Below are 24,110 nucleotides of genomic sequence, written 5' to 3' on the forward strand. Positions count from 1 at the left end.
TAGTACAAGGTAAGAAAAAAGAAAGGACAGACCTAATAATGACAGTCATTTTCTTGGGGTGGTACTGGAAACATCTAATCTGTTCTTTGGACCTTCTTGGGAATCTCCTACCATTGAGGACTCTCACTTTGGAGGCAGTACATATTAACTTTGAGACTGATTGATGACACTCTTTTTAGGGGGGTGGGGGTGTTTTTTTGATTCTAAAAAGAAAATGAGCTAGACGTTAGATGTAGTTCAGGCAGCATTTCACTCTAGTTATTGTTGATCCTAGAAAGCATCAGGGCTTCTGAGTGACAATGAGTTAATATTCAGGAGTCTTAATCATATGAAAGTATGATAAAACTAAGTCATCAGCTAATGTGTAGGCCTTTTCTACCTTTATTCGAGAGTCTTACAAACAACAAAATGACAGAAAGACTGTCTATAGCCTCTGTTACGCACGAATAGGAGTCAGGTTGTGTCTGCAATGCCATAAAACAATTCCAAAACTGAGCTGATAAACTTTGTAGATTAATTACACCAGTAGCTCTGCATCTAATGGACTTTTGGACTTTTGCTAGTAAATTATCTTGGTGAATGGCTTTGATTCACCTTTCCCTTTAATTTGCTGCAGAATACAAGAATGTAAAAGTTGCCACCCTTGAGGAGAATTCATTCTGGGATCTGTGACTAGCCTTTCCCTTCTTTAGGAAGCTGGGATTACTGTTTCATAGTACAGATTAATGTTTTACTACAATTTCCATTAGCCAGTATTTGTGATAGCACTAGCCTTTAGGAGCCAGGGTGTGCTTGTATTAGGATCCAGTGAACTTCTCTAGCATCTCAGCAAGACTCTTCCACACAGTCTTGCAAAATAGTACTTAAATCATGCAGCTCTTTTTTTGGAGGAGCTATCTGATTTTTAACGATATAGGATATATCCTGTATAGGATCCATAATCTTTAACTTTCAAATTGAACTATCTCAAATTGTGGCTATATAGCTGATGGAATGAGAGGCATCTTTGAAGGGCAGTTCTTCCTGCCTCTTCTAGACATCATCCTAGTACTAATCATCTCATACATGGGATGTGTATAACACTACTAGAGCAGAAGCCTGTACACAATATGCCTCAGACCATACCTGTTTGAATGTAATGTTTTAATTTATACTGGAACAGGCACTTTCACTTTAGATCATAAGCCAGCACTGTAGTGATACTTGCTGGGGGGCGGGGGGAAGAATTATAAAGTGTGCATTGATTACGTTCATGGAAGTATGTAAAAGAACCTTAGTTTCACAGTCTCAGAATTAGCCTAATAGTCAAGTAGAACATGCTCTTCCCAGAGTCTTGGACATAATATGTAGTCATCTGATAAGATTGGTGCTTCCTGTCTCATAACAGTTCTGTTAATGAAGCTGGAATATGTTAAAAATTAACATAATAAATGTTAACTTAGTACTTGCAAAGAATACAAGCTGCAATGCTCAAATAATTAATTGTCATGGTACTAATAAGATAATGAAAAATTATCTTTTGTAAATCCTTCTTTCACTAAAAGTCATTGATAAATCTGGATAATTTTTTTTTTTTGGGGAAGATTGGCTGACTAGATTCATTCTTACATTCAAATATAGTTATTTGTAATCGTTGGTTGAGAATTTATTCAGACAGTACATGATTTTTTTAAAAAAAGTCAACAAATCAAGTAACAGCCTGTTGCCTTGTTTATAGCACCTACCTTGCCTACGTATCATCTCTATTACAGAAACAGATGATCCAGTCTAACACTTGCTTTCATACTAAAATGTATGTTAACTAGTATAGAAGGAAATTGTATTCAGTTACCTCTACAATATCTAGAAACATTATATTGGCCAGTTGTCATGCATTTCACAAGCCAATGGCTGGATTTTTACAAGGTACTTTTAATATGAGACTTCAGGTCTCATTTTGGCTTTTCATATTTAACATAGTGGAAGAGAAAATAATAATCTTAAGTAAAAAGGAGTGAGGGGAATGCTAGAGGAGCTGACACACATGTTTTATCTTGAGACTTCAGGGGAATGTCTCTCAAAGAGCTTACAGTGCCCATTTTTATAATTGTGTTTTCAGTGATCATCAGGAATAAACTGTACATTTCTTGACTCCTGTTTTGTTTTCTGTGTTAGCTGTTATGAGACTTGGCTGCCATGGGGCTTTATGAGTGTACCAATTAAAAAAAAAAACAAACTAGGTGAGGTTGCTATGGTATAGCACTGTACATATTAGTTCAAATTAAAGAACTCTATTATAGTTCTGAATAAACTATTTTTGCATAAGGAGAATGGAGTTAATTATGAACATCTTAAATTTCAGTTGTAGACAATAGTTATAGTACCTTAAAATTATGTAACACTGATTATATTTCTGTCAGGTAGAGTAGGAGCTGGTAGACCTTTTTGTGTTAAATCTTTCAGGGTTATAAAATCTTTCATCACCCTTTTAAAATAAATTTATGTGCTTCAGTTTTACAGAGTAGTCTTTAATTTCTGTGAGCGTGTAAATTAAATTTTATGCATATATATTGTGGTTATTGCTAATTGCACTGGGATATGGGTAGTAGAAGAGTGAAAACTAAAAAGGGTTTGATTTAGGGTGGGGAACAGAATGACTTGCACTCCCTGCACCTGGTTTTGCTGCCAGTCTCGCTTCTAATCATTCCCTAGCCACCCACACTCCTGTGTTACCACACTCTGAGAAATTAGTAGATGGGTACCTAGGTACCTCCTGTCGTCTGTTATTTATCCACTTGTCTTTATTTGGTCTGCTTTGCTAAGAGATTCAGGAGGGAATAAAATAGTCCTCTGACTGTTTCCATTTTAAAGGCAAGTGAACTAGCAACTTCCTGCTTGTTCTACAACATGATGTAGTTGCATGGCTATTTCTACAGTTTCATTCGTGTTTTGAATATAAGAAAAGAATATGTGATTCTGATGCTTTATTCGGCCTTATATTGCTTGTGTAGTGAAATGCTAAACTTGAGTTCTCTCCCTTTCAAAACAGATACAATTGAAAAAGAGATAAGAAAAATCTTCAATATTCCTGGTGAAAAAGAGACCAGATTGTGGAACAAATACATGAGTAATACTTTTGAACCTTTGAATAAACCAGACAGTACCATACAGGATGCTGGTTTATACCAGGGACAGGTACAGTGTAATATTTCCTTTTTTTATACATTTATTTTTTTGCTCATGAAAATGTAGCTATACCCAATGAATTTTCCTTCTTTTTTGAATGAAAATTGCCTCCTAGTAGATTGTGTTTGGGATAGAGGATTTTATAAACAAATTCATCAAAATAAAAGTAGTCTTTGAGTGTATTTTCAGGATTAAAGATGAGTTTAACTCTCCTGGTGAATTACAAGTAAATGATTGTAACATTGCTGACTTGAATTTGGTAAAACCTGAAATAAAAAAATATTTCTAGGATCTGGGATATGTTCCTGTAATGAAACCCAAAATTTGAGGAACTTTTTAGGTACTCTAAAAGAATGATGTCTTCTGCTCAAATTCCGCTGTCCAGATTTCAGAAAGAAATTAAGAAAAAAATGAAAATATTTCAGATAAGAACTACAGAGACAAAAGAACTTGAAAACCTGCTTTAACATGAGACTATATAATCACTTTAAAATCCCTTTATGGGAGGATTTCTTACAAGATAATTTTTTTTACCTTTCCAGATGAGTATAAAGAACAAATATTGGATGTTAAAGCTACACAAATATAAATGTGAACTGACTGAACGATTTCATCGTTAGAGTAACTTTTCAGATTATTACATTGATTGTTTAGTCTTCAGATAGAGTTGAATGTTTTTTCAACAGCTGTAGTTCATGCTGTTGTGCTACAAATATGAATGGATGAAATTTGATGGCAGTAATTGTAGGCGAGATTATATTAAAGTATTTCCTTTTGCCTTGAAATACTTGACTCTAACCTACTTACCAGCAGTATTTATGCTGTGCTTCAGTTCTTGTTTATGGCATGGAAGGTAAGTAATCAGTGCACCAAAATAACAGCTTGAACTGTTGTGCCCTTTAGCTTCATGCTGCATGCACTTAAACCCTCACACAGGTAATTTTAACAATGCAGAGGTCCTGCTGGAAGAGCCCACATCTCCCATAAAAGATTTGCGTCAAAGATGTAACTTGCAAATTGCTTCTATCCCAGTGAAACATTAACTGTGAAGCAAGCATGGTCTAATATAGCTGTAAAACGATCTCTAGGTGACATCTGTACTTTCAGCAAAACAAATATTGTTCAAAACCAAGTTTATCCATGGTTTCTGGAAGTGCTAAATGTGGTGGTAGACCTTATGTGTTTGGTCAGTTGCACTTGCTGACACACAAGGTTGTTATTTTTCTTGCTGAGCCTCCTAATCTAATAACAGTTATTCTGACTATTACAGTCTATCTAACCTAAGAGTTATTTTTTACTGTGTAATTCTAAACTGTGTATGTGATTGAGTAAGTTAATGTTTTGAATTTATCAGTTGGTTTCTGAAGTGAGCATTAGGGGTTCCATTAAACTTTTAAGTCTAAGTCTTCCTTTTATTTAGTAGTCTCTGAGAGCCAATGGAAGGAAATATGGCAGAATCTGTCTTAGAGCATTCATGACCAACGGTAGCAGACTACTCTCTTCCAGATAGAAAGCTGCTCATGATAGAAAGCTAGTTTTCAATGTTGTGTCTTAGTGTATTCAGACTGAAAATGTGATAACATCTTCAAGTGGCAGGGTGACTTATGTATAAGGAAGGTTTTGAGCATAAGAACATATGTGAATGTATGTCACTGTGTAGACACATACAGGCATAGCATGGCAGTTAATTAGCATCCTGAAACATCAGTGTACAGTTACACAGAAGTAGTTGCATCGGAAATTAAGAGTTAGATTCAGTTTAAATATTGGAGTCTAGTTGCCATTTCAAATGATCTGGCTATCCCAGCTGTCAATCCAGAAAGGCATGAGCTTTTTGTAGGTCCTGTATCATATCTGCCAGCATAGGGCAGATATCTCAAATACCCAAAGGCGTTTCAAATGGCACTTGATGCCTGTGTTTGGGACTGAGTGTTCTGTACTCCCTTTTTGTACCAATAACAACTTGAATGAAATTAATTTCATTAGCCAACTGTCCCATTGGAAAATCAATATTAGATGAATGCTTTAGCAAAAAATACAGGAGTAACCAGACACGTATGATTTTAAGGCTATCAAGGCAGAAAATAGTTGGGTTTGTTTGGGGTTTTTTTTTCCCCATACCGATCTGTGCTGTGTGTGAGGCAAAATTCCTTCAGGAATATCCCTTCCTTAACAGGTCTGTTTTATAGACATGTGATTTCTATAGGTTCATAGATGCTGTTTAGACTTTGGAGGTCATCTTCTGACCTCTTTGAGAGGTAAGGTCTTGCCATTTTATCCATGGGTTGTTGAGGCATAGAAATATTAAGTGGCTTGCCCAAAGTTGCACAAATTAAGGTGTGGGGAGGAAAAAGTGAATAGAGCAAGAGGAAGGTGCTGTGTAATTGAATGGAATATTCTTGAACCTCAGGGAACAGTAACTTAAACATCAGTCTTTTCCGTCTCAACCATATGTCAGCAAATCCATTAAAAAGATTGGAACAGAAAGCAAGCTACTGATACTTTTATTTCAGTTTTCTTATTACACTTTTTGTGGTAGGTACTGGTGATAGAACAGAAGAATGAGGATGGAACATGGCCAAGAGGTCCTTCAACTCCTAAGTAAGTTGTGATTTTAAGTCATGTTTTTCACTATAGCTTAACTATTTTCACATGTTATTTTGCTTTTAAAACCCCTTGTTTTTAAAAGTGGCATTTTATTTTCAAAACTGGTGTTCAGATGTTTTAGCTGAAAATATGCCAAATAGTTTGTTATAAGTGCTGCACATTGTAGAACATTACACGATAATGGTGAATTCCTGCATATATGTTGCTTAATTTTGTTGATTTCAGCCAGTGATACATGTTATTCTGCTTAAAAATAGAAAAAAAAATCCATAGTAGAAAACTGTAAAACTTAGCTTACTTTATTTAGATGTCTGTTTCAAAGCATAGTGTATCTGTTAGGTGAACAGAGATATGTATTTTATCAGTATTTTCCTTACATGTAAATGTTTTCATGGATAGCTTGTCCTTTTATCTCCAGAACACAATATTTACACATAAACATTATTTAAATTGCAGTCTACATTACCAGCATATTCCTTTTGTTCTTTGTTGGGCTGTCATCAATTAAATGAGTGCGATGTTCTTTTCTGTTCTTCCTGCTGCCATTATTAACAGCACCTTGATAATGGCAAATGAGTAGAAAGACTTGAGTGTGGTTTTTCTCATTTAGATGGATAAACATTTTTTTAATATTGTTTCCAGAATCTAAACATGTTCTGTTGGTTTTAAAGAACAGTTGGAAGTAGTTACTAGTAAACTAACATGATCTCAGCCTTACAAAGAGTTAACTGTGTTTTTTCCCTTTGTTGGCTGGTTCTTCAGCATATCTTTCCTAAAAAGTTCTTTTAAGTTCGTTTTATTTCTTTTGATATTCTGCATTATGTAATTGAGGTTCACTGTTGTTTTAAAACATTTTTATAGTATCATTGCTTATCATTTGAAGGACAGAGATTCCTTATCTTTGGTGTTTTATCTCAAGCACTTTTATTAGGAGCACTAGCTTCTATTAAGTTGCTTAATGAAGTCTCAGTTCAATTTAAGCTTACTATGAACAGTATAGTCTTGCTTAGCAAGATGTTATGACACAAAGAGTTGAGAATGTAGAGCAGCAGAAATAATGGGATGCAAAATACTTGAAGTTTAATCTCTGACCTCAAAAAGCATCTAGTAGAAATGTAAATTCTGAGTCAAATTTTAGATGTAGATTTTCAAGGTTAAAAGAATTTAGGTAACTCAATGTCACGGATTATTTTGGAAGTTTTGGTAGGAAGATATTCTTGGTGATAGTACCTGCTTTTATTCTGTGAAATTTCCATTCCACTTTATGGAAGGCATTCAGGAGCAGTATATAAATTAAATAATATCTCCTGGAAAATGTTTGATCTGCGGACAAGTGAAATGGTAATTGAGAATACTGGTGTCAGAGGAGGCTATAAGTAAACCAGCAAATGAGGATGAAAAGTTTTACTGTGAAGCTGGGGTATGTTTTTGAGGTTTGGCAGCTATCAGAAAGATTGACTGAAATTTGGTATTCAAATGCATTGTAATAGTGGAAGGTTTGCAAAATATAGTGGATTCCAATAGAAACTATCAACAAGCAGTAATGGGGACAGGATTTACATCTGTTTAAAACTTTATGAAAAATCTAATAAATGTTTAAAGGGGTAGAAATATTAAACACTTGCTCTTGAGTCTTCTGTGTGAGGTGCATGAGGAGTATTAGTTTCTCATCACAAATAGTATACATCCAGATACCCTCCTACAGTCCTGTCATTGGTCACACACTGGTTTCACACTTGTTCCTGCTGAGACTACCTCTTTGTAGTGCTCGTTTTCAAAGAGTACAAATTGTAAACATAAATTCTGAGGCCAGGGAATAAAATGCCATATTTAGAAAGGTCAAAATATAGAATATTAGAAAGTATGAAAGATTTATAATGCTTGAAAAGGGCAGGATCATTTCAGAACATCAACTAAGCTTTTCACAGAATCACAGAATAGTTGAGGTTGGAAGGCACCTATGGAGATTGTGTAGTCCAACTCACCTGCTCAAAGAAGGGTCACCTAGAGCAGGTTACTTGGGATTGTGTCCAGTCAGGTTTTGAGCATCTCCAAGGACGGAGGCTCCACGGCCTCCCTGGAAAACCTATTCCACTGTTTGATAACCCTCACTGTAAAACAAAATTTCTTATATTTAAATAGAATTGCCTGTGCTTCAGTTTGTGCCCATTGCCTCTCCTCATTTCAGTGGGCACCACTGAGAAGGGTCTGCCTCCATCTTCTTCATTCCCTCCCACGGGGTATTTATACACATTGATAAGATTGTTCTGGGGCCTTTTCTTCTCCAGGCTGAACAGTCCCACAAGAGTCTCTCAGCCTCTCCACATAGGTCACATGCTGCAATCCCTCGATCACCTTTGTGGCCTCTCACTAGACATGCTCCAGTATATCCCTATCTGTCTGGTACTGGGAGACCAGAAGTGAACCTAGCACTCCAGGAGTGTCTTGACAGTACTGAGTGGAGGGGAAGGATCACCTCCCCTGAGCTGCTGGCAATGCTGTTCCCAATGCAGCCCACCTGGTTGTTGGCCCAAGGACACATTGCTGGCTCATGTTCAGCTTTTTGTCCAGCAGGACCCCAGCTGCTTCTCTGCCAAGCTGCTTTCCATCCCATCACCTGCCCCACCCCACCCCACCCCAGTGTGTACTGGTGCCTGGGGTTATTCCTCCCCAGATGCAGGCCTTTGCATTTCCTTTGATTGAACTTCATGAGGTTCCTGCCTGCCCATTTCTCCAGCCTGCTGAGATCTGTCTGAATGGTAGCACAACCTATGTTGTGACAGTCGAAAATGAGAGATAGTTAAGATGTTCTGCACATTTTCCCTGCCTCTTTCTTGTTAGCGGAAGCATAACAGCAATCTTTGTATTGATTGCTTCTTTTGGCAATTTTTCTTTCTTCCTACTGCAGGTGTTGAACGTTGGCAGTTTTTTGAGAAACATGTTAAAGGTGTGAGCATCTTTTTCTGCCGAAAGAAAAGAACGTATTTTCTTTGAAAGTGGCCAAATTGGGACCTCAGCTCAGTACAGGAAGGAACTCTTTCAAAAATGCTAATTCTTTTTCTCTTAAAAGTAGAATGAATCAGTACAAGTGAAAAGATTGATTATCATAATAATTGTCTCTTCTTCTGAAGAAACTAGGAAGAAATTATTTCAAGTTTGAGATCCTTTTTATATAGGATCAGAGACCCTGCTGTGCAACTTAGAATTTCAGCTCAATGTCCAAGCTTGTCAGTGTTTGGATTTCTTTTATGTGTACTGTTCTTCTAACTTCCAAATTTACTTAATTGCAATATCCGCTGTAAAAGCCCCACTAAAGTTTAATGATATCTGCTATTGTCTCATATTTTAATGCTGCTTAAAATGTTTGTGTGGTTTGTTTTGTTGATTTTGGTTTTGTTTTGGTTTGGTTTTTTGTCTGGAAGTATCCGAATGTGGTGTACATTCTTAAAATGTCCACAGGGTCAGTCAGCCTTAGGAATAGCTGGATTTTTGGCTCTCTGAGAGGTTCTGTTTATATCAGATGTTTATATCTGCTACTGGGAGGTTTGTTGCTCAGGAAGCTTGGCTTCTGTGAAACTTTTTCTAGGGAGCTCATACGGACTTCTCCTGGAATGTCTTTACTGTTATCTGCTCCCAAAATAGATGTTACTCAGCATTAATGGGCAGTTCTGCAGAAAATTTTGTTACACTAACTTTTCTGTGAATAACTGTCTCCTCAGTGTCATACATGTGACAAACTCATCCAAACGTGGTGATCCCAGTTGCTTTGGTAGCTTAGTTACTGCTGATCCCAGTCCTTTAATGAAGACTTGTGATCTGTGTGCAGACAATTTTTTTTTTCATATCTGTATCCTTCTGCGGGAGATTTTTCCATGGGCAGAAAAAAACCCAACCAACCAACCCTATTTGAATGGTTTATTATCATCAAGAGGGTGTTTTAAACTAAGATATAAAAATGTCTAAGGTTGTAGTTCAAGTAACTTAAGCAACGGTACTACAAAATCACATTACTTGTGTTCAGGAAAAACTGTACAACAATTAAAACCTTTCCTCCAATCTGTGATTATAAAACTTGAGACAAGGAGAAGGAAGGAGCTTAAGTTTTGAAGTTCCATGAATGACCAAATTAATAGCCAGGACAAGGTTTCTATTAGTTTTCTGTTAAGAAGTTGTTACCTGTTTATGTGCAAATACAAAAGCAAGTTAGAGAAACATACAAAGAAGCTATTAACTAGAAACTTACTTCTTCTAATGTTAGAAAAGTAGTATTTGCTGTTTTCTTAGAAAACTTAATAAACAAGTATTAAATCTACTGATTCATCATATTTTCAAAAATGCATCTTATATGGTAAAAAACTAAGACTTTTAAATTAATCTATCAATATACATCTGTGTGTATAATAAAAGTAACAGATTTAATACTGATCTGGTTTTTTTAGACTTCACTGTGGAATAAATCATCCTAATCAAATAGCTGGCTACGTTGCATGATTTACAGATGGTCTGCTGTTAACTTTAACAATTTTTGCATATAAAAGGGAATATATTTATTTTATTTTTTTTAAACCATACAAAAATTTGAGACTGTACTTATTCATAGTTTTTTCTCCTTGTAATAATGACTGTTTTCATACAATATTTGTAACATGGTAAGTTTTTTCATAGTTTTTTTCCTAGTTCAAAACAGTATGCCTTTTTATCTTGGATAAAGGCTTTTACTTGATTCTTTTTTGTTTCTGAGCTGGATCCCATAATGTTTTCAAGAGGAAAAAAAAAATGAATAAAAGATGCTTAGTTATCCTTTTTGAAATAATTTAATGCTTGTGTATCCAAGTTTTTTAGGAAAAAATATCCATGAGTCTTCAAAAGAAAAACTGTTTGTCTACTGAAATGAAAAGTATCGTCTTTAACGAAGGGATTTAAAATCTGGGTTTTTTTCCCTGAAGCAGACAGGTTGATGTGCAGACAGGTGTGCCTTTCTACTTACTTTGCTGTAAGAAGCATAATTGTGGAGAATATTGCTAACTGGGGACTTGCTCTGATGTCTTAAATTGTAAAAGCAAGAGCTGTCAGAGCTTGTCTGCCAGTCAAGAGCTGGACTGCTGTTTGCTGATGCATAATAACTTGTTAGACTGTGGTAACCATGTGTCTGAGCCCCTGTGGGTAAACATCAAACATTGGTAATGTACAACAGACGTTTTCAAGTTAGTTTAACAAACATGTTCATTAATAACAGTTAATGCAGGGTTGAGAAACTCTTAACAAATGCATGCCCTGAACATTTTTATTTCTGAATATTAAAATATCAACCTTTCATGCAAACCCCCCAAAGAAGTATGATTAACTGAATTAGTTGGGTTTTGTAAGAAGAGAATAGTCTAAACTGAAGTAGGTTAAACATCCTAAAGCTTGCTTTAAAATACTAAATTGTATGTTAGCCTGATTATAACCACACTTTCACAGAATCAAAGTCCTTGAGGATGGAAGGACCTCTCGAGATAATGTCATCCAGTCCCCCTACTCAAAGCAGGGGCAGCTGGAGCAGGTTGCCCAGGACTATGTCCAGGCACGTTTTCAGTATCTCCCAGGATGGAGACTGCACAGCCACTCTGGTCAACCTGTTCCAGTTTTTGACCACCTAAAAAAAGTGACAGGTGTTTTGTTTTGTTTTCTTTGTGAACATCATCCTATGTTCAGATGGAATTTCATTTATTTCAATTTATACCCATGGCCTTTTGTCCTTTCAGTGGGCACCCTGAGAAGGGTCTTGCTCCATCTTCTTCATTCCATCCCATTGGATACTTATACATATTGATAAGATCTCCCTGGGGCCTTCTCTTCTCCAGGCTGAACAGTTCCAGCTCTTTCCATCCCATCACCTGCCCCACCCCACCCCAGTGTGTACTGGTGCCTCTGGTTATTCCTCCCCAGGTGCAGGCCTTTGCATTTCCTTTGATTGAACTTCATGAGGTTCCTGCCTGCCCATTTCTCCAGCCTGTTGAGATCTGTCTGAACGGCAGCACGCCCATCTGGTGTATCAGCCCCTCCTCCCAGTTTTGTGTATCTTATGTATCTCCAGTGTGTTTAGGTGCTCCCTTACCTTATTGTCCTCCACTGAGGGTAAGTCAGCCTTGTTCCAGATTCTGGTTTCAGGGGCGTGGGATTCCTGAAAACTGGTCCTAGTGGTAAAGACTGACACAAAGGAGGCATTGAGTACCTCAGCCTTTTCAGTGTCCTTTGTCACCAGGCCCCCTGCCCCATTTAGCAGTGGCCCATGTTTTCCCTAGTCTTCCTTTTGCTGTTTGTGTTCTCGTAGAATCTTTCTTGTTGCCCTTCACGTTGCTTGCCAGATTTAACACCAGGTAGGCTTTGGCTTTCCTGACCTCATCCCTGCATAATGGTACAGTATCTCTATGTTTCTCCTGGGTTATCTGCCCCTGCTTTTACTCAGACACTTTCTCTTCATGTCTGAGTGGAGTCAGGAGCTCCTTGTTCATCCATTCAGGCTTCCTGCTGCCTTTGCTTGATTTTCTACTTGTCAGGATGGACCATTCTTGAGCTTAGAGGAGATGGTCCTTGGGGCCCAAGATCAACCAGCTTTCTTGGGCCCCTCCTCTCTCCAGGGCTGTATCCCATGGGACTCTTCAAAGCAGATCCCTGAAAAGGCTAAAGTCTGCTCATTGGAAGCCCACGGTTGTGTTACTGCTTTCTGCCCTGCTCTCTCTCGGGGTCCTGACTTTCACCATCTTATGGTCATTGCAGCCAAGGCCCCAACCTTCACATCCCCAGCTAGTTCCTCCTTGTTTCTAAGTATCGGATCCAGCCAAGCACCTCTCCTTGTTGCCTCCTCAATCACCTATGCCAGGAAGTTGTCATCAATGCACACCAGAACCTTCCTGGATTGTTTGTGCCCTGCTGTGTTGTCCTGCCAGCAGGAATCACAATGGTTAAAGTCCCCCTTAAGGACTGGGGCCTGTGAACATTAGGCTTCTTCCAGTTGCCTGAAGAAACCTTGTCTGCTTGTTTTTTTTATTCTGATCCAGGCAATCTATAGCAGATGTGCACAGATTATTGGAGGAAGAGAGTTGTTCTGGTTGCAGTTGGTTTTGCTGATGTCCATGTTTATGTCTCTACTGTGGATCACTGTGAGAGTTGAAGTGTAGAGCAGTTTAACCATAGGGTTAATGAAGTGTGTAGGGAAGTCGGTATCTAATGTGAGTTATCATCTATTTTGGCATAGGAGTACAGTAAAGTCTGGTTTTTAACCTGTCTTTTGCTGGGCTGTTAAAATGCTAAACTATAAGAAATAGTTTTGTGGGTTTTGTTTGTTCGATCATTAAAAAGTTACCTTTCAAAGTTATCTGTTACATAGTTCCTGATGTTTTTCCAGCTATGTTGAGAATTTGGTTTACTCTTCTCCTGCACATGAGAAACAAGGCCATTTACTGATTATTGGGTTTTTTTACAACCAGTTTAAAATTGATTATTTTTGTCAAGCAAGTAGCTGTATTCTTTTGACATCTTTCTGTGGTGTTTTTAACACCACAGTAACATTAATACATACTGAAGTTAGTATACTACTAAAAGGATATACACTTGTCTTAGAACCTTGCATTTAAAACATAATTGAGTTTTTGTTGCACGTTTGATTACTCATTTTGTCTTGGGAGATTCCTAAGTCACTGCAGTTGTTTTACGAGTAGGTACTTTTGGTCATTCTTTGTGTACAATTTTAAAGGCAGAACTGAAGTATGGCAATACATTCAGCATTAGCTCTTACTGTCTTTTCAGGGTTTCTTATTATCCTTGTTTTGATCGTATTTTTTTGTTTTAAGTGATGGGGGGGATTTCTGCCAGTGGTGTCACAAAGTTTTCCCACAAATATTGAAACACATTAAAAGCTGTAAGAGATGTGGATGAATTCTGTTCTTCTCTGTACACAGGATTTAGTAATGTAAGCAGCCGTAAGCAAACAGAAAGGCTGCACACCTCAGAGTAGTAGGAATATCTTACTGTTTTACCTGTTATTATAACTTTGTATTTGATAGCAAATGCTATCAAACTACTGATTGTCATCTTCTCTAAGAAACAAATCAACTTATTTTTAGTTTTTGGTGGAAACCAGACCTTTATTTATGTAGCTTATTCTGGTTTCTTTTATTTTTTAGACAACAATTATACATTGTGGTTTTAAATTTAAAACTGTATTGCATTTGAATTTGGTTTAAATTATATAAAAGCTTCAAATTTGTTTTGAAAGGTTCAATTTCAGTTCAAAATGACTCAGTTCAAATAGCTTCTAAAATGATTACATGTATGAATGTGCATAATTTAACTTTTGTCTGGAATTTAAGTAAGGTTAAACTGACTTCAATTTTATATCTTTCTTGTGGACACAGTCTGTGTATTTTACTTCTTTGAAGATAATGTTCAAAGAAGAGGATTTAGATTGATAAAGGAAGTCTACAGGAAAGCTTTATGAATGTTGGTCAGAATACTTTAACAATTAAATAACATTTTCTTCACATGGTGATACATCTTTTCTTTTGGAAAAGATTCATTAATAAAAAGTTGAAAATAAATGTGAAAATATACTCTGGAAAATTCCCTGTGTAAAAATGTTTGTCTCTTTGCAGAGTTTAGTTCTTGAAAGGTGCTTAAAAAATCCTGAGTATGCAGAATTTCTTCTCTTAATACTGTGATATGTATTTCAAAGTTTTCCAATGATAGCTGGAGCTTTTTGCAAACCAGTTGGACTTGCAAAGGGCCCACAAAAACATTAAGGTGCCTAAATTCCTTTGAGTATTCAGAGCCTTTTCCATGGTTATCTGTAAGATTTGATCAGAAAAAGAAAAATACACTGCAAGATAGATGTATATTGTATTTAATTGTTATGTTTAGGGGTCTTTGTGACTAAAATGATCACTATTCTTATATTTTAAAATAGTCTTAAACAATGGGGATGAGTAATAATGCTATTACTCTTGGCAAAAAAGGTTTTTAAAGGTTATTTAGTATTGTGCATAATATCCTGGAATTTTTTAACAATATTAATAAGACAATTTTAATTAAATGGTTTCATGCTGCTATTAAATTAACCTTGAAGTATGTTATCTTAATTGTTTTTGTATCTTGTCTCGACATCCATTTATGGTCAAATGAAAAAATTATTAAATTTCCATGTTAGAAACTTTATATTCTAGGTTTTAGAACATCAAAATATCTATAGTCATACTATAAACTGAAAACAATTTTTTTTTTTTTTTAGCACAATGGCCTGTGATTTTTTTGTTTGTTTGCTTTTTGGTTTTAATAGCTCTATTTCTTCAACATGATAGGAAAGTTTAAAGTACTGTGAAGCATTTCAAGTTGTAAAAGATGGATTTTGAGGGCTGCATGTCCTGGGTATTTTTAGTGCTTTGCCTGCTTTTCAAAAAATATTCCTTTTCCATGCTTGTTTATATGCATTGTTCATTTGTTAGCATTCTTTCATAGTTTTTAATATCTCAGCATTTTTATCTAATTTATCATTTTCATATTTTTAAAGGTCCCCAGGTGCATCCAATTTTTCAACTTTACCAAAGATCTCTCCATCTCTATCAAATAATTATAACAACATGAACAACAGAAAGTAAGCAATATACCTTAAAACATTATTTAATTTAATCGCCCCACTGTGACATAAACAAATTTTGATGTTTTATAACTCCTAGCTTAAGGATTTTGATTTGTTTTGCGATATTTGGATTGTGAATTGTTACTGATCACTATATCATAGTGTAGGTATTGTAAAGCATGATATCAGGAAATGAAACGCAGTTAAAGATGTTTGGTAACTCTTAGTCCTCAGTAGAATAGACACTAAAAAGAATGTTGAGCATTGTATGAAAATATATAAAGACTTCATTTAGAGTTTATCATGCTAAAAATACATTGTTGTTGTTATTATCCTGCCTGAATTTAGATGGACAACAAAAAAAGTATAAACTACTTACATTTATGGTGGTCAGGGTTTCCCTTATTTATTGATGCTAAGGTTTTATAGCAGCATATGTGATATTACACATTGATTTGAGACCACTACAGCTGAATTGTTTTAACTGTAATGGTTGTCATAGTGATTATAGCCATTGATTAATTATCAGCAACTTAACTTCTATGTCTTAGTGCTAGAAGATTTGAGAGATCAGTCTGATAGGTGTTCTTGAATATTACATGAGCAGAGGCTTAGTAAAAGAGGCTTCTCACTTTTAAGGGTTTTCTCCTTTATATTCCAAATCAGAAGTTTAATAAAGAATGTGATAAAACTCTAAAAGAAGAGCTTTCATATTGCAGTGGCCAACTTTCTGTGTAATCTTTTTTTGTTGTACACAACTGTAAAAAAAAGTTGGTGAATATAGAAAAACATGGAATTATTTCACTTTAACAGATAATGGAGCATCTTTCAAATGCTTGAAACCAGAGAGCACTCATCTTTAATGCAAGCTGGGGGAAATTGAAGAGGCTTATTCTTACAATTCATTCAAATTTAAAATATTTTTCCAAACATGCATTTTGTGATCAAACATGAAGATGTTAAATATTTAAAAGGTGACATAAATATTAAATATCTTATACAATATCTTCCAGTTAAATACTGCATTTATCAGAAGTGATTTTTCCTAAGGGGTGAAGTGTCACTTGTGCTTCTACCAATTGTGAGTAGCCCCAACTCTCAGTGTTAAACAGTTGAAATCCATGTATTTAACTGCAGTCTATTGTACTCTGTGTGTGAATGTGTAGTAAATAAAAAGTATATTGTATCTATGATTGTGTGAAAAATTACTTGACCAGAACTGAGCCTCCAGCTGAGAATTAATCTCTCCTTCCCCCATTGCATACGCAAAAGACAATTGTAATGCCAAAACCAAAGCTTAACAGTTACTTCTTCCTAGGGAGCCACCATTTTAAATCAAGCCAGCAAGGCTTTCTTCTTTTTTTCTTTTTTTTTCTTTTTTTTTTTTTTTTTTCTTTTTTTTTTTTAGTGTTAGCTTCACCCTAGTGATGCTGTTATTTTTAGGAAGCATGTATGAAACCTGTTGCCAGCTCTTGCAGCTTTTAAAGATAGTTTCTTCACTTGCTTTAGCTAATTTTATTTTTATTTCTTTGTTTATTTTGGAGCCAAAATGGGAGCTTTTAGAACTTAAGGTAAAATTCTGGGGTTGTTTATTGGTTTTTGGGGGTTTTTTTGTTTGTTTGTTTTTGTTTTGTTTTTTTTTTTAATTTGAGGATTTTCAACAGAAATATGTGTTTAAAAGGAAGTTATATAAAATTCAGATTTGATAAGGAATTGGTCCTTTGAAGTGCCTAAACTATAACTTAAACATTTTTAAATCAGATAGTAGGTACATGCTCTCTATAGTGTTATGAAATACCAGCCATTTTTCTCTTGTAACTCAAAACACTCTATATCTGGATGTTATGTAAGACAGATATTCAGTGCAGAAGTGTATGGTTTTTCTTTCAATGCAATAATCCAATTATGATGAGTTTAAAATAAATATTTTTTAAAATCACAAATTTATAATTCAGTATAATATATAATACAGAAGAATCTTTAGCAGTACTTCTGTCAGAATACATGTTCAAGATTAACTAGTTCAGTGATAGAGAAGTCATATCCTATGTTCTACTCTTCTCACAAATACCTCCTTGTCTAAGAAAGCACTTCTTTTCCATTAATTAATGCTATCTTCTTTTCATTATTTTCTTATTTAACTACTTAATGCCAGCTTTGCCTGGGATTTATTTTCATGTTTCTGCCTTATTGTCTCTTACACTGCACGTTATCTTCAGGACAATAGTGAAATTACACATTTGTGGCTTTCCAGGATCCATTGGCACCTCCATATGGACATGAGACACTGTGACTCTAAAAGAAATGCCAACATTTGTTTTGAAGATAATTTTAGCTGACAAAGCTGATTTGTAAGGCAGAAAAAAACCCAACAGGTTGTGTGTAGTAATACTCATAAATGGTAGTTGTTGCAAGCCTATTTTTGCAATTATTATAGCTTAGCTGTAGAGTACAAATTTTGTTAAAACTCTGAAAAGTATCATGTTTCTTTATATGGTACACATTTCTGTAATACTTGTGTAACCCAGGATGTGTTCTGAGTAATAGTAAGCCTCAAATTGGTAAATATTTAATTGTATGTTGAGCTAGCCATACGTTAGATAATAGAAATAGCTTGTGCAAATTTTATCAGGTCCAAAACCTTCATTTCTGTAAATGTGAGTTTGCATTTGATGGAATGGAGGATTCCAAATAATTGATCATTGATGTTCTTTTGCCTTTACAGGTGATCTTGTTGAAAGAATAACATAGGAGGATTAGCATAATATGTGTTAGTGGATTCAGAAGAGCAGGGAGACACACGCATCATTTAGGTCTTACTGGAATTTCTGTTTATTGCTGTTATAAAGCAATACATTTCATGTCACATATGGTATTTTTTAAATTATGTGGGGAGGGGATTAAAAACAGTGGAACAGGGATTTTGCTTGGGGAATTAAGTGAAAAGTTGTTTTGTTTTCTTCATTTGTAACCATTGTTTCAGGCTTCTAAAATGACTTGCTTCATCATTCAGTAGTGTCAGCTTGTCAGAAGATGGACAGCTGGCAGCTTTGTTCACATGCTTGGTATATTTCAATATGCTTATTTCAAGAAGTATAAATGTTAATTACATCACCTGTAGAAACAGTTTCTTATGTTGCACCTGACACATAGGCAAGTATTATGAGGAAGGTGGTTTTTTTTTTAACTTTATTTAAATAGATTACGATGTTATCTTTTGCTCTCCAGACGAAGATCATGAACAATAACAAAGACCGTAGTCTTTGTGTAGTGACATGGGCCTCTCCTGCTGCTTCAGTCATCTCTAAAAATTGACGGAACCCGATTACGGGTTTCTTAAAGTGGCTGGTCACAAAAACACATTGGCAGTGCATTAAAGTGGTTGAAATATTATGGAGCTCAGTTAAGTGTTCCAAACAATTTTCTGGGCTCATTCTTGCAACTCAAATTCCTTTTGCAGCACCTGTTGTTGGTATATGGCACTCCACTGTCAAACTGGGTCCTTTCCAAAGCTAGTGATGCTTTTCCAAACTTCTCTGTTCCAAATCCATACTTCCCAGAACTCCAGCTACACAATGAGTGCTCTGGGTTCATCATCATCTGAAAGCTGCTTTGAGGTTTAAAGGACAGGATACAGACAGTACCTATAAGTCATTTCAAATATGGCACGTGCAACTCAAAATTTATAGATTTACAGGTAATAAAATCTCATTCAGAAATCTTCCGTTACCATTTTCACTACTTCAAGAACTCTGTCTAGCTGTTCAAGGGTCTGAAGATAGTTTCATTTTTTCAAGTCTTGCCTTGTATTTTGAGCAGCAATTCCTTCTAAGAGCCATCAGTGTTTTCTTTCTGTTATTGCCCTTAATTGACTGCCCCATTCTAATACTATCCCTCTGCTTTTCCATGCATTGTTCTTTCATTAAAGGCAACTTTCTAAAGGTCTTGCAGGAAAAGCAGATGGAGGTTGGGGACGCACTATCACAAGTTACTTTTTCTAGGGCATTTCTGTTTGAATGAAGTTTATGTAGGCTTGCCTTGCATCTTTACTTGCTTTCCATTGTTAGCCATTTACTACTGACTGTTAATAATACTTTATTTTTTGTCCAGTCTCAAAAGCATGGAAAGCAGAGGCACAATGTAATTTAAATACAAATAATTCTTCCAGGAAAAATGAAGTTTGCAGACTGATAAAGCTTAGAAGAGATATCTCCTAGTCTCCTGCACATAGTAGGCACTGTATTTTGCTGGATATGTTTTGATAAAATATCACAGAACCCTGAAAGAAAAATACATGAATAGGCCTGACTCACGGGATGAGTGTGGTAACCGTATTCTCCAAACCCCTCAAATGTGTTTCTGTGGGCCAATACAGAAGATGAAAGAGCTCAGAAATGGCTTTCCCTTTTGAGAAGTAAACTCTGACAGTTTGTCCCTTAGAGCAAACCAACACTGGGGATCTATCTGCATTACTTTATCTGGAATTAAATTATCATGATGTTACTCAGCTAATTTGAGGAAATCTTTCACGTGAATGCACTATAGCCAAAAGACACCAATTGCATTTCCTAGCTTTCTAGTATCCCTCCTAAGGTGGCTATTCGTGAAGGGGGGGATGCTGCAGAGAAGGAAAAAGAAGGGGAGTGAAAATCCTCAGGAAAATTACGTTCAATCTGTTTATTACCCCTACCTCTCCTAAATTTCCAAAAGAGCTTTCTCTTCTGTTAACCATGTGAAAAGTGTAATCTTTGAGTCAGGTGAGAAAAGCAGTAGGAAGCAAGCAGGGCTGAAAGTAGAAGCTTCTTGTGTACCCTGTACGTGTGCATTTCTATTGCTGCTGTGCACTGTTGAGCTGGGTCAAGGCGTTGGTTATATTGTGGAGGTTGCATTAGCACCAATGGCAAGCCTGTGCTGCTTCTTCCTGGGGATACTAAGGCTTGCCAACTTAAGGGAATTGGGGTTGATTGCAGTAGCTGGACTGCAGCTGCAAAGGGAGTTGGAAGGTAATTTTCCCTCCGGATCTCTCATGCGTGGGTGAACGAGGGACTAATGGTAGGGAAGGGCTGACCACAGAAGCAAGCTTGAAGGGTATGTGGGCCCCGGAGTTCAAAAAGTATGTGTAAACTAGGGTGAAGCATTTAAGTTAGGATTAAGCTGAACAGGCAAAACTAACTTTACAGGGTTTTTTCATGGAGAATGACCAGTAAATGCAGTGCCACTTAGCTAGTTTGGGAGCAAGCCAGAGAGCAGAGAAAATGCATGTGTATGGAAAAGGGAAGGACTGATAGGAAAGTCAACTATTAAAAAGAAATGATCAAATGTAGAAGTTTGAGAACAGCAGCTTTATGGACAGTGGAGCTATAAACTGCACAGATTTCTGAGGCCATCGAAAGAGGGGGAAATTTTCTTCCCCTTCTGTTTGAAATTTCCAATAACTCTTGTGATGAAAACAAAACAACTGTTATTCATGAAAAGTGAGTAATTGTGCACTGAGGGGACAGTTGGAATTCAGTTGAATGTAAGGAGCGTGATAGTGTTCAGGAATAATGGGCACTTACCATTGGGCACTTGCATCCTCAGACTTTTACAATTGTAAATCTCAACTATTTTTATCAGGATTGATTTTTTGCACTACATATTTTTCCTTGTCATTCTTAGCAATTGACTTTCAAATTTTTGTTCAAGTTGCTTCTAATGTGAATAACGCTTAGTGACTGCAGAAATACTCTTGAACTTTAGCCAGAGCTACTGTCATGCAGATTTCATTATGATCAGTGCCTGAAATAGTTTAAGAAAGAGTTTAACCTTTCTGGTTGGTTGTTTTTTCTAACATCTGTAATATTACAGAGCATCCTCTTACAAGATTCTTTTGCCTTTCTAGTGTTCTTGGATATGCTTACTTTACTGTTTTGAGAGTTATTCTATATTTAGTATTTGCATGATTTCATCTGGAAACAAATTGCTTTAACTCTTACCATTTTACCTATTTCAGTCTTCTCCAGTTTCTCCGAACAGATGCATCATAGAGATTTTATAATGAAGTTGTTACAAGGCATTTTGCGCATTCTTTTACCTCTCAAGGCTTTCCTGCATTTGCATGCTGGATTGTGCTGTCCTAGCAGGAAGCTATAAATAGACTTTCTGATGCAGTGAGGCAGCTATGCCACAGTGGCCTTGGAAATCTCAGCTTTCACCTGTAACTCTGCATTCCCATTCCCACCAACCTCACTTTTGCAGTAGCAGGATGCAAAAGGGACGTAAATGATTGATTGCTGCTGGTGGTGTCTAAAGTCTGAGTGTATTAAATTTGATGGAGCAATGAAGAATAGAGTAAGCTGTGAAGCTGCTCCTATCAAAAAGGGGTAGGGATATAATAATTACAGTTATTGCAGTACATTAGATTTTGGTTGTTTGCACAGGTGACTTTTAAATTGAAATTAATGTTATTACCAAAGTTAAATACTACTTTAAAATCCTTTCTTGTTCACAGAAGTTTTACATTTAACATTTAACATTTTTAATCATTTAAGTTTATAGAGTACTTGTATGTATTAAAGTACTATAGAGTACATGTTTACATTGTGAAAGATGTTTTGTTTTTTTACAGTGTGAAAAATTCAAACTATTGTCTCCCATCATATACTGCTTATAAGAATTATGATTATTCAGAGCCAGGAAGACACAATGAGCAGCCAGGCCTGTGTGGCCTGAGTAACTTGGGGAATACATGTTTCATGAATTCAGCAATTCAGGTACGTACTTTAGAATAAAATGAGCTTGTCTTATTACTTGGAAACTAATATCTTGTTATATTTTGTCATGATTGGAAACTAATGTTAAGAGACTCCATTAAGTATCAAGATAGGATTAAAAGTGAGGAAATAATACATCTATATTGGTATACTAGAAAAGTTGATTTATATAGCTGTATTCATTGTTTCCGCTGTTTTTGCACAGTGATCAATGTCAGAAAGAGATTTGAGCAGTGTTCTACATGAGTGAACCCTTAAGTGGGATTCTTTGCTTTTTGTAATGATCGCCATGCATGCATGTCACAAAAAATACTTTTTCCTGTTGAGATGCACTTGAATACAGATTGTAGTGCTGAAGTGTCAAAAAGTAGATGACCGGTGGATTACTGGGCCTTTATTTCTAACTAATTATTATATATTTTAAGTGCGCAGGTTAACATGCAGGGAACCTTTGAACGTATTTCCTGTTGACCTTTCCCCTTTGAATAGCTGCTGTTTTGTGGATGAGATATTTTACAGGAATGTAATAGCTTGTTTCGTTGCTATGATTGCAAGAGAAATACTAGTATATATAGTATTACTCTTACCAAGACAAAAAAACTTAGTCCTTTTACTTTTAAGTGGAAGCTGCAATGATAGATTAATAAATGATCAGAAAGAACTAGTAGTTTAATTTGGTTTTGTTTAGTTCTGGAACTTGTGTTTTGTCATCAAAGCAGTCTTATGTCAAAAAACTGTAAAGTGTATTTAAGTTCTTGTTCACATTTTTTTCCTGCTAACTATAAAGATAATAGATCTTAACAAAGCACACTTCAGAGTTAATCTCCTTTGTCATCACAAGGGTTCACGACTTATGTTTGTGATTTCTTTGGGTGAAATTTTAAAAAAAAAGTTTAATTCCTTCTTTAGCCTGTTCAGGAAAAAAGTAGTTTCAGATACATTTGTAAGCTAAGTTTATGAAGTTGTTGAAATTTGTTCAAAAGAAGAAATATTCCAGAGTTTCATAGTCTGTGCAGATTTTCTATCCCTTCTTTGTATATAGAATCAGAGACTAATTTGGGTTAGAAGGGACCCCAGAAGGATCATGGGTGCCACCTCCTGTTTGTGTCCATTACACTAGTCCTGTCACTGTGCACTTCTGAGAAGAGTCTGGCTCCACTTCTCTGGAGCCTCCCATTAGGTAGCTGCAGACAGCCACGAGCTCTCCCGTTAGTCTTGTCTTCTTCAGGTTGAACAAATGCGTACAGCTCTCAACCTTTCCTTGTATGTTGTTCTCCAGTCCCCCAACCATGTTGGTGGCCCTCCTCCACTCTTTCTTACGTTGGGAAGACCTCAACAGGACAGTACTCCAGCAGCAGTCTCACAAATGCCAAATAAAGGGGAAGACTTGCTTCCCTTTGCCTCTGGCTACTATTGCTAATACAGCCCAGCTTGCAATTGGCCTCCTTTCCCACAGGGATGCACTGCTGGCTCTTCCACATTTCCACAGAAAAGAACCACTGGGTCATATTATGCAAAACTGCTTTCTAGGCAGTCAGCCCCCAGCCTGTAGTGGTATATGGGGTTATTCTATGGTTATTCCATACATATTTATATAAGGCATCCATAAAATTCAATTTATTCTTGTTTCTAAAAATGTTTTCATGAGGATACTTGAAGAGAAGTTGAACAGTACAGGAAGTAATTCAAATTTTTTTTTAGCATGCTGCACAAAAGATGGCTAAACTGAAAGGGGGAGGAACACACATTTTGCAGTGTCCATTCTAAATAAAAATGCTATATGTAACCTCTCTTGATTACTGAATTGCATTATTATGCTATTGTAAAGAAAAAAAATATTTTTCTGTCTAGTGCATGAACCAGAATTGTCTTTTAAAAGTTGAATTAAAAGAATATTCTTAGTACATAGTGAAGTATTTTTTTTTTATCATGGTACACTGTTAGTCAGGCTAGACTGATTAAAAACAAGG

General features: G+C 36.1%; 1 protein-coding gene across 6 annotated transcripts in view; it reads left to right on the forward strand.

Moving 5' to 3' along the window:
- Positions 1-24,110, forward strand: part of USP15 (ubiquitin specific peptidase 15) — a 70,031-nt gene that overhangs the window by 26,364 nt on the left and 19,557 nt on the right. For 3 of the 6 annotated variants that reach the window (XR_012774470.1, XM_075494682.1, XM_075494689.1), the window contains 4 exons: positions 3,029-3,174; positions 5,705-5,766; positions 15,320-15,403; positions 21,996-22,140. Coding sequence is in view for 4 of the 6 variants with exons in the window: in XM_075494682.1 (XP_075350797.1) it covers positions 3,029-3,174; positions 5,705-5,766; positions 15,320-15,403; positions 21,996-22,140 (437 nt within the window). In the remaining 2 variants the exon portion in view is untranslated. The other 3 variants (XR_012774477.1, XM_075494709.1, XM_075494700.1) reach the window with 3 other exon arrangements.

Source organism: Mycteria americana, chromosome 1 (genome assembly GCF_035582795.1).
Source record: "Mycteria americana isolate JAX WOST 10 ecotype Jacksonville Zoo and Gardens chromosome 1, USCA_MyAme_1.0, whole genome shotgun sequence".
Classification (NCBI taxonomy): domain Eukaryota; kingdom Metazoa; phylum Chordata; class Aves; order Ciconiiformes; family Ciconiidae; genus Mycteria; species Mycteria americana.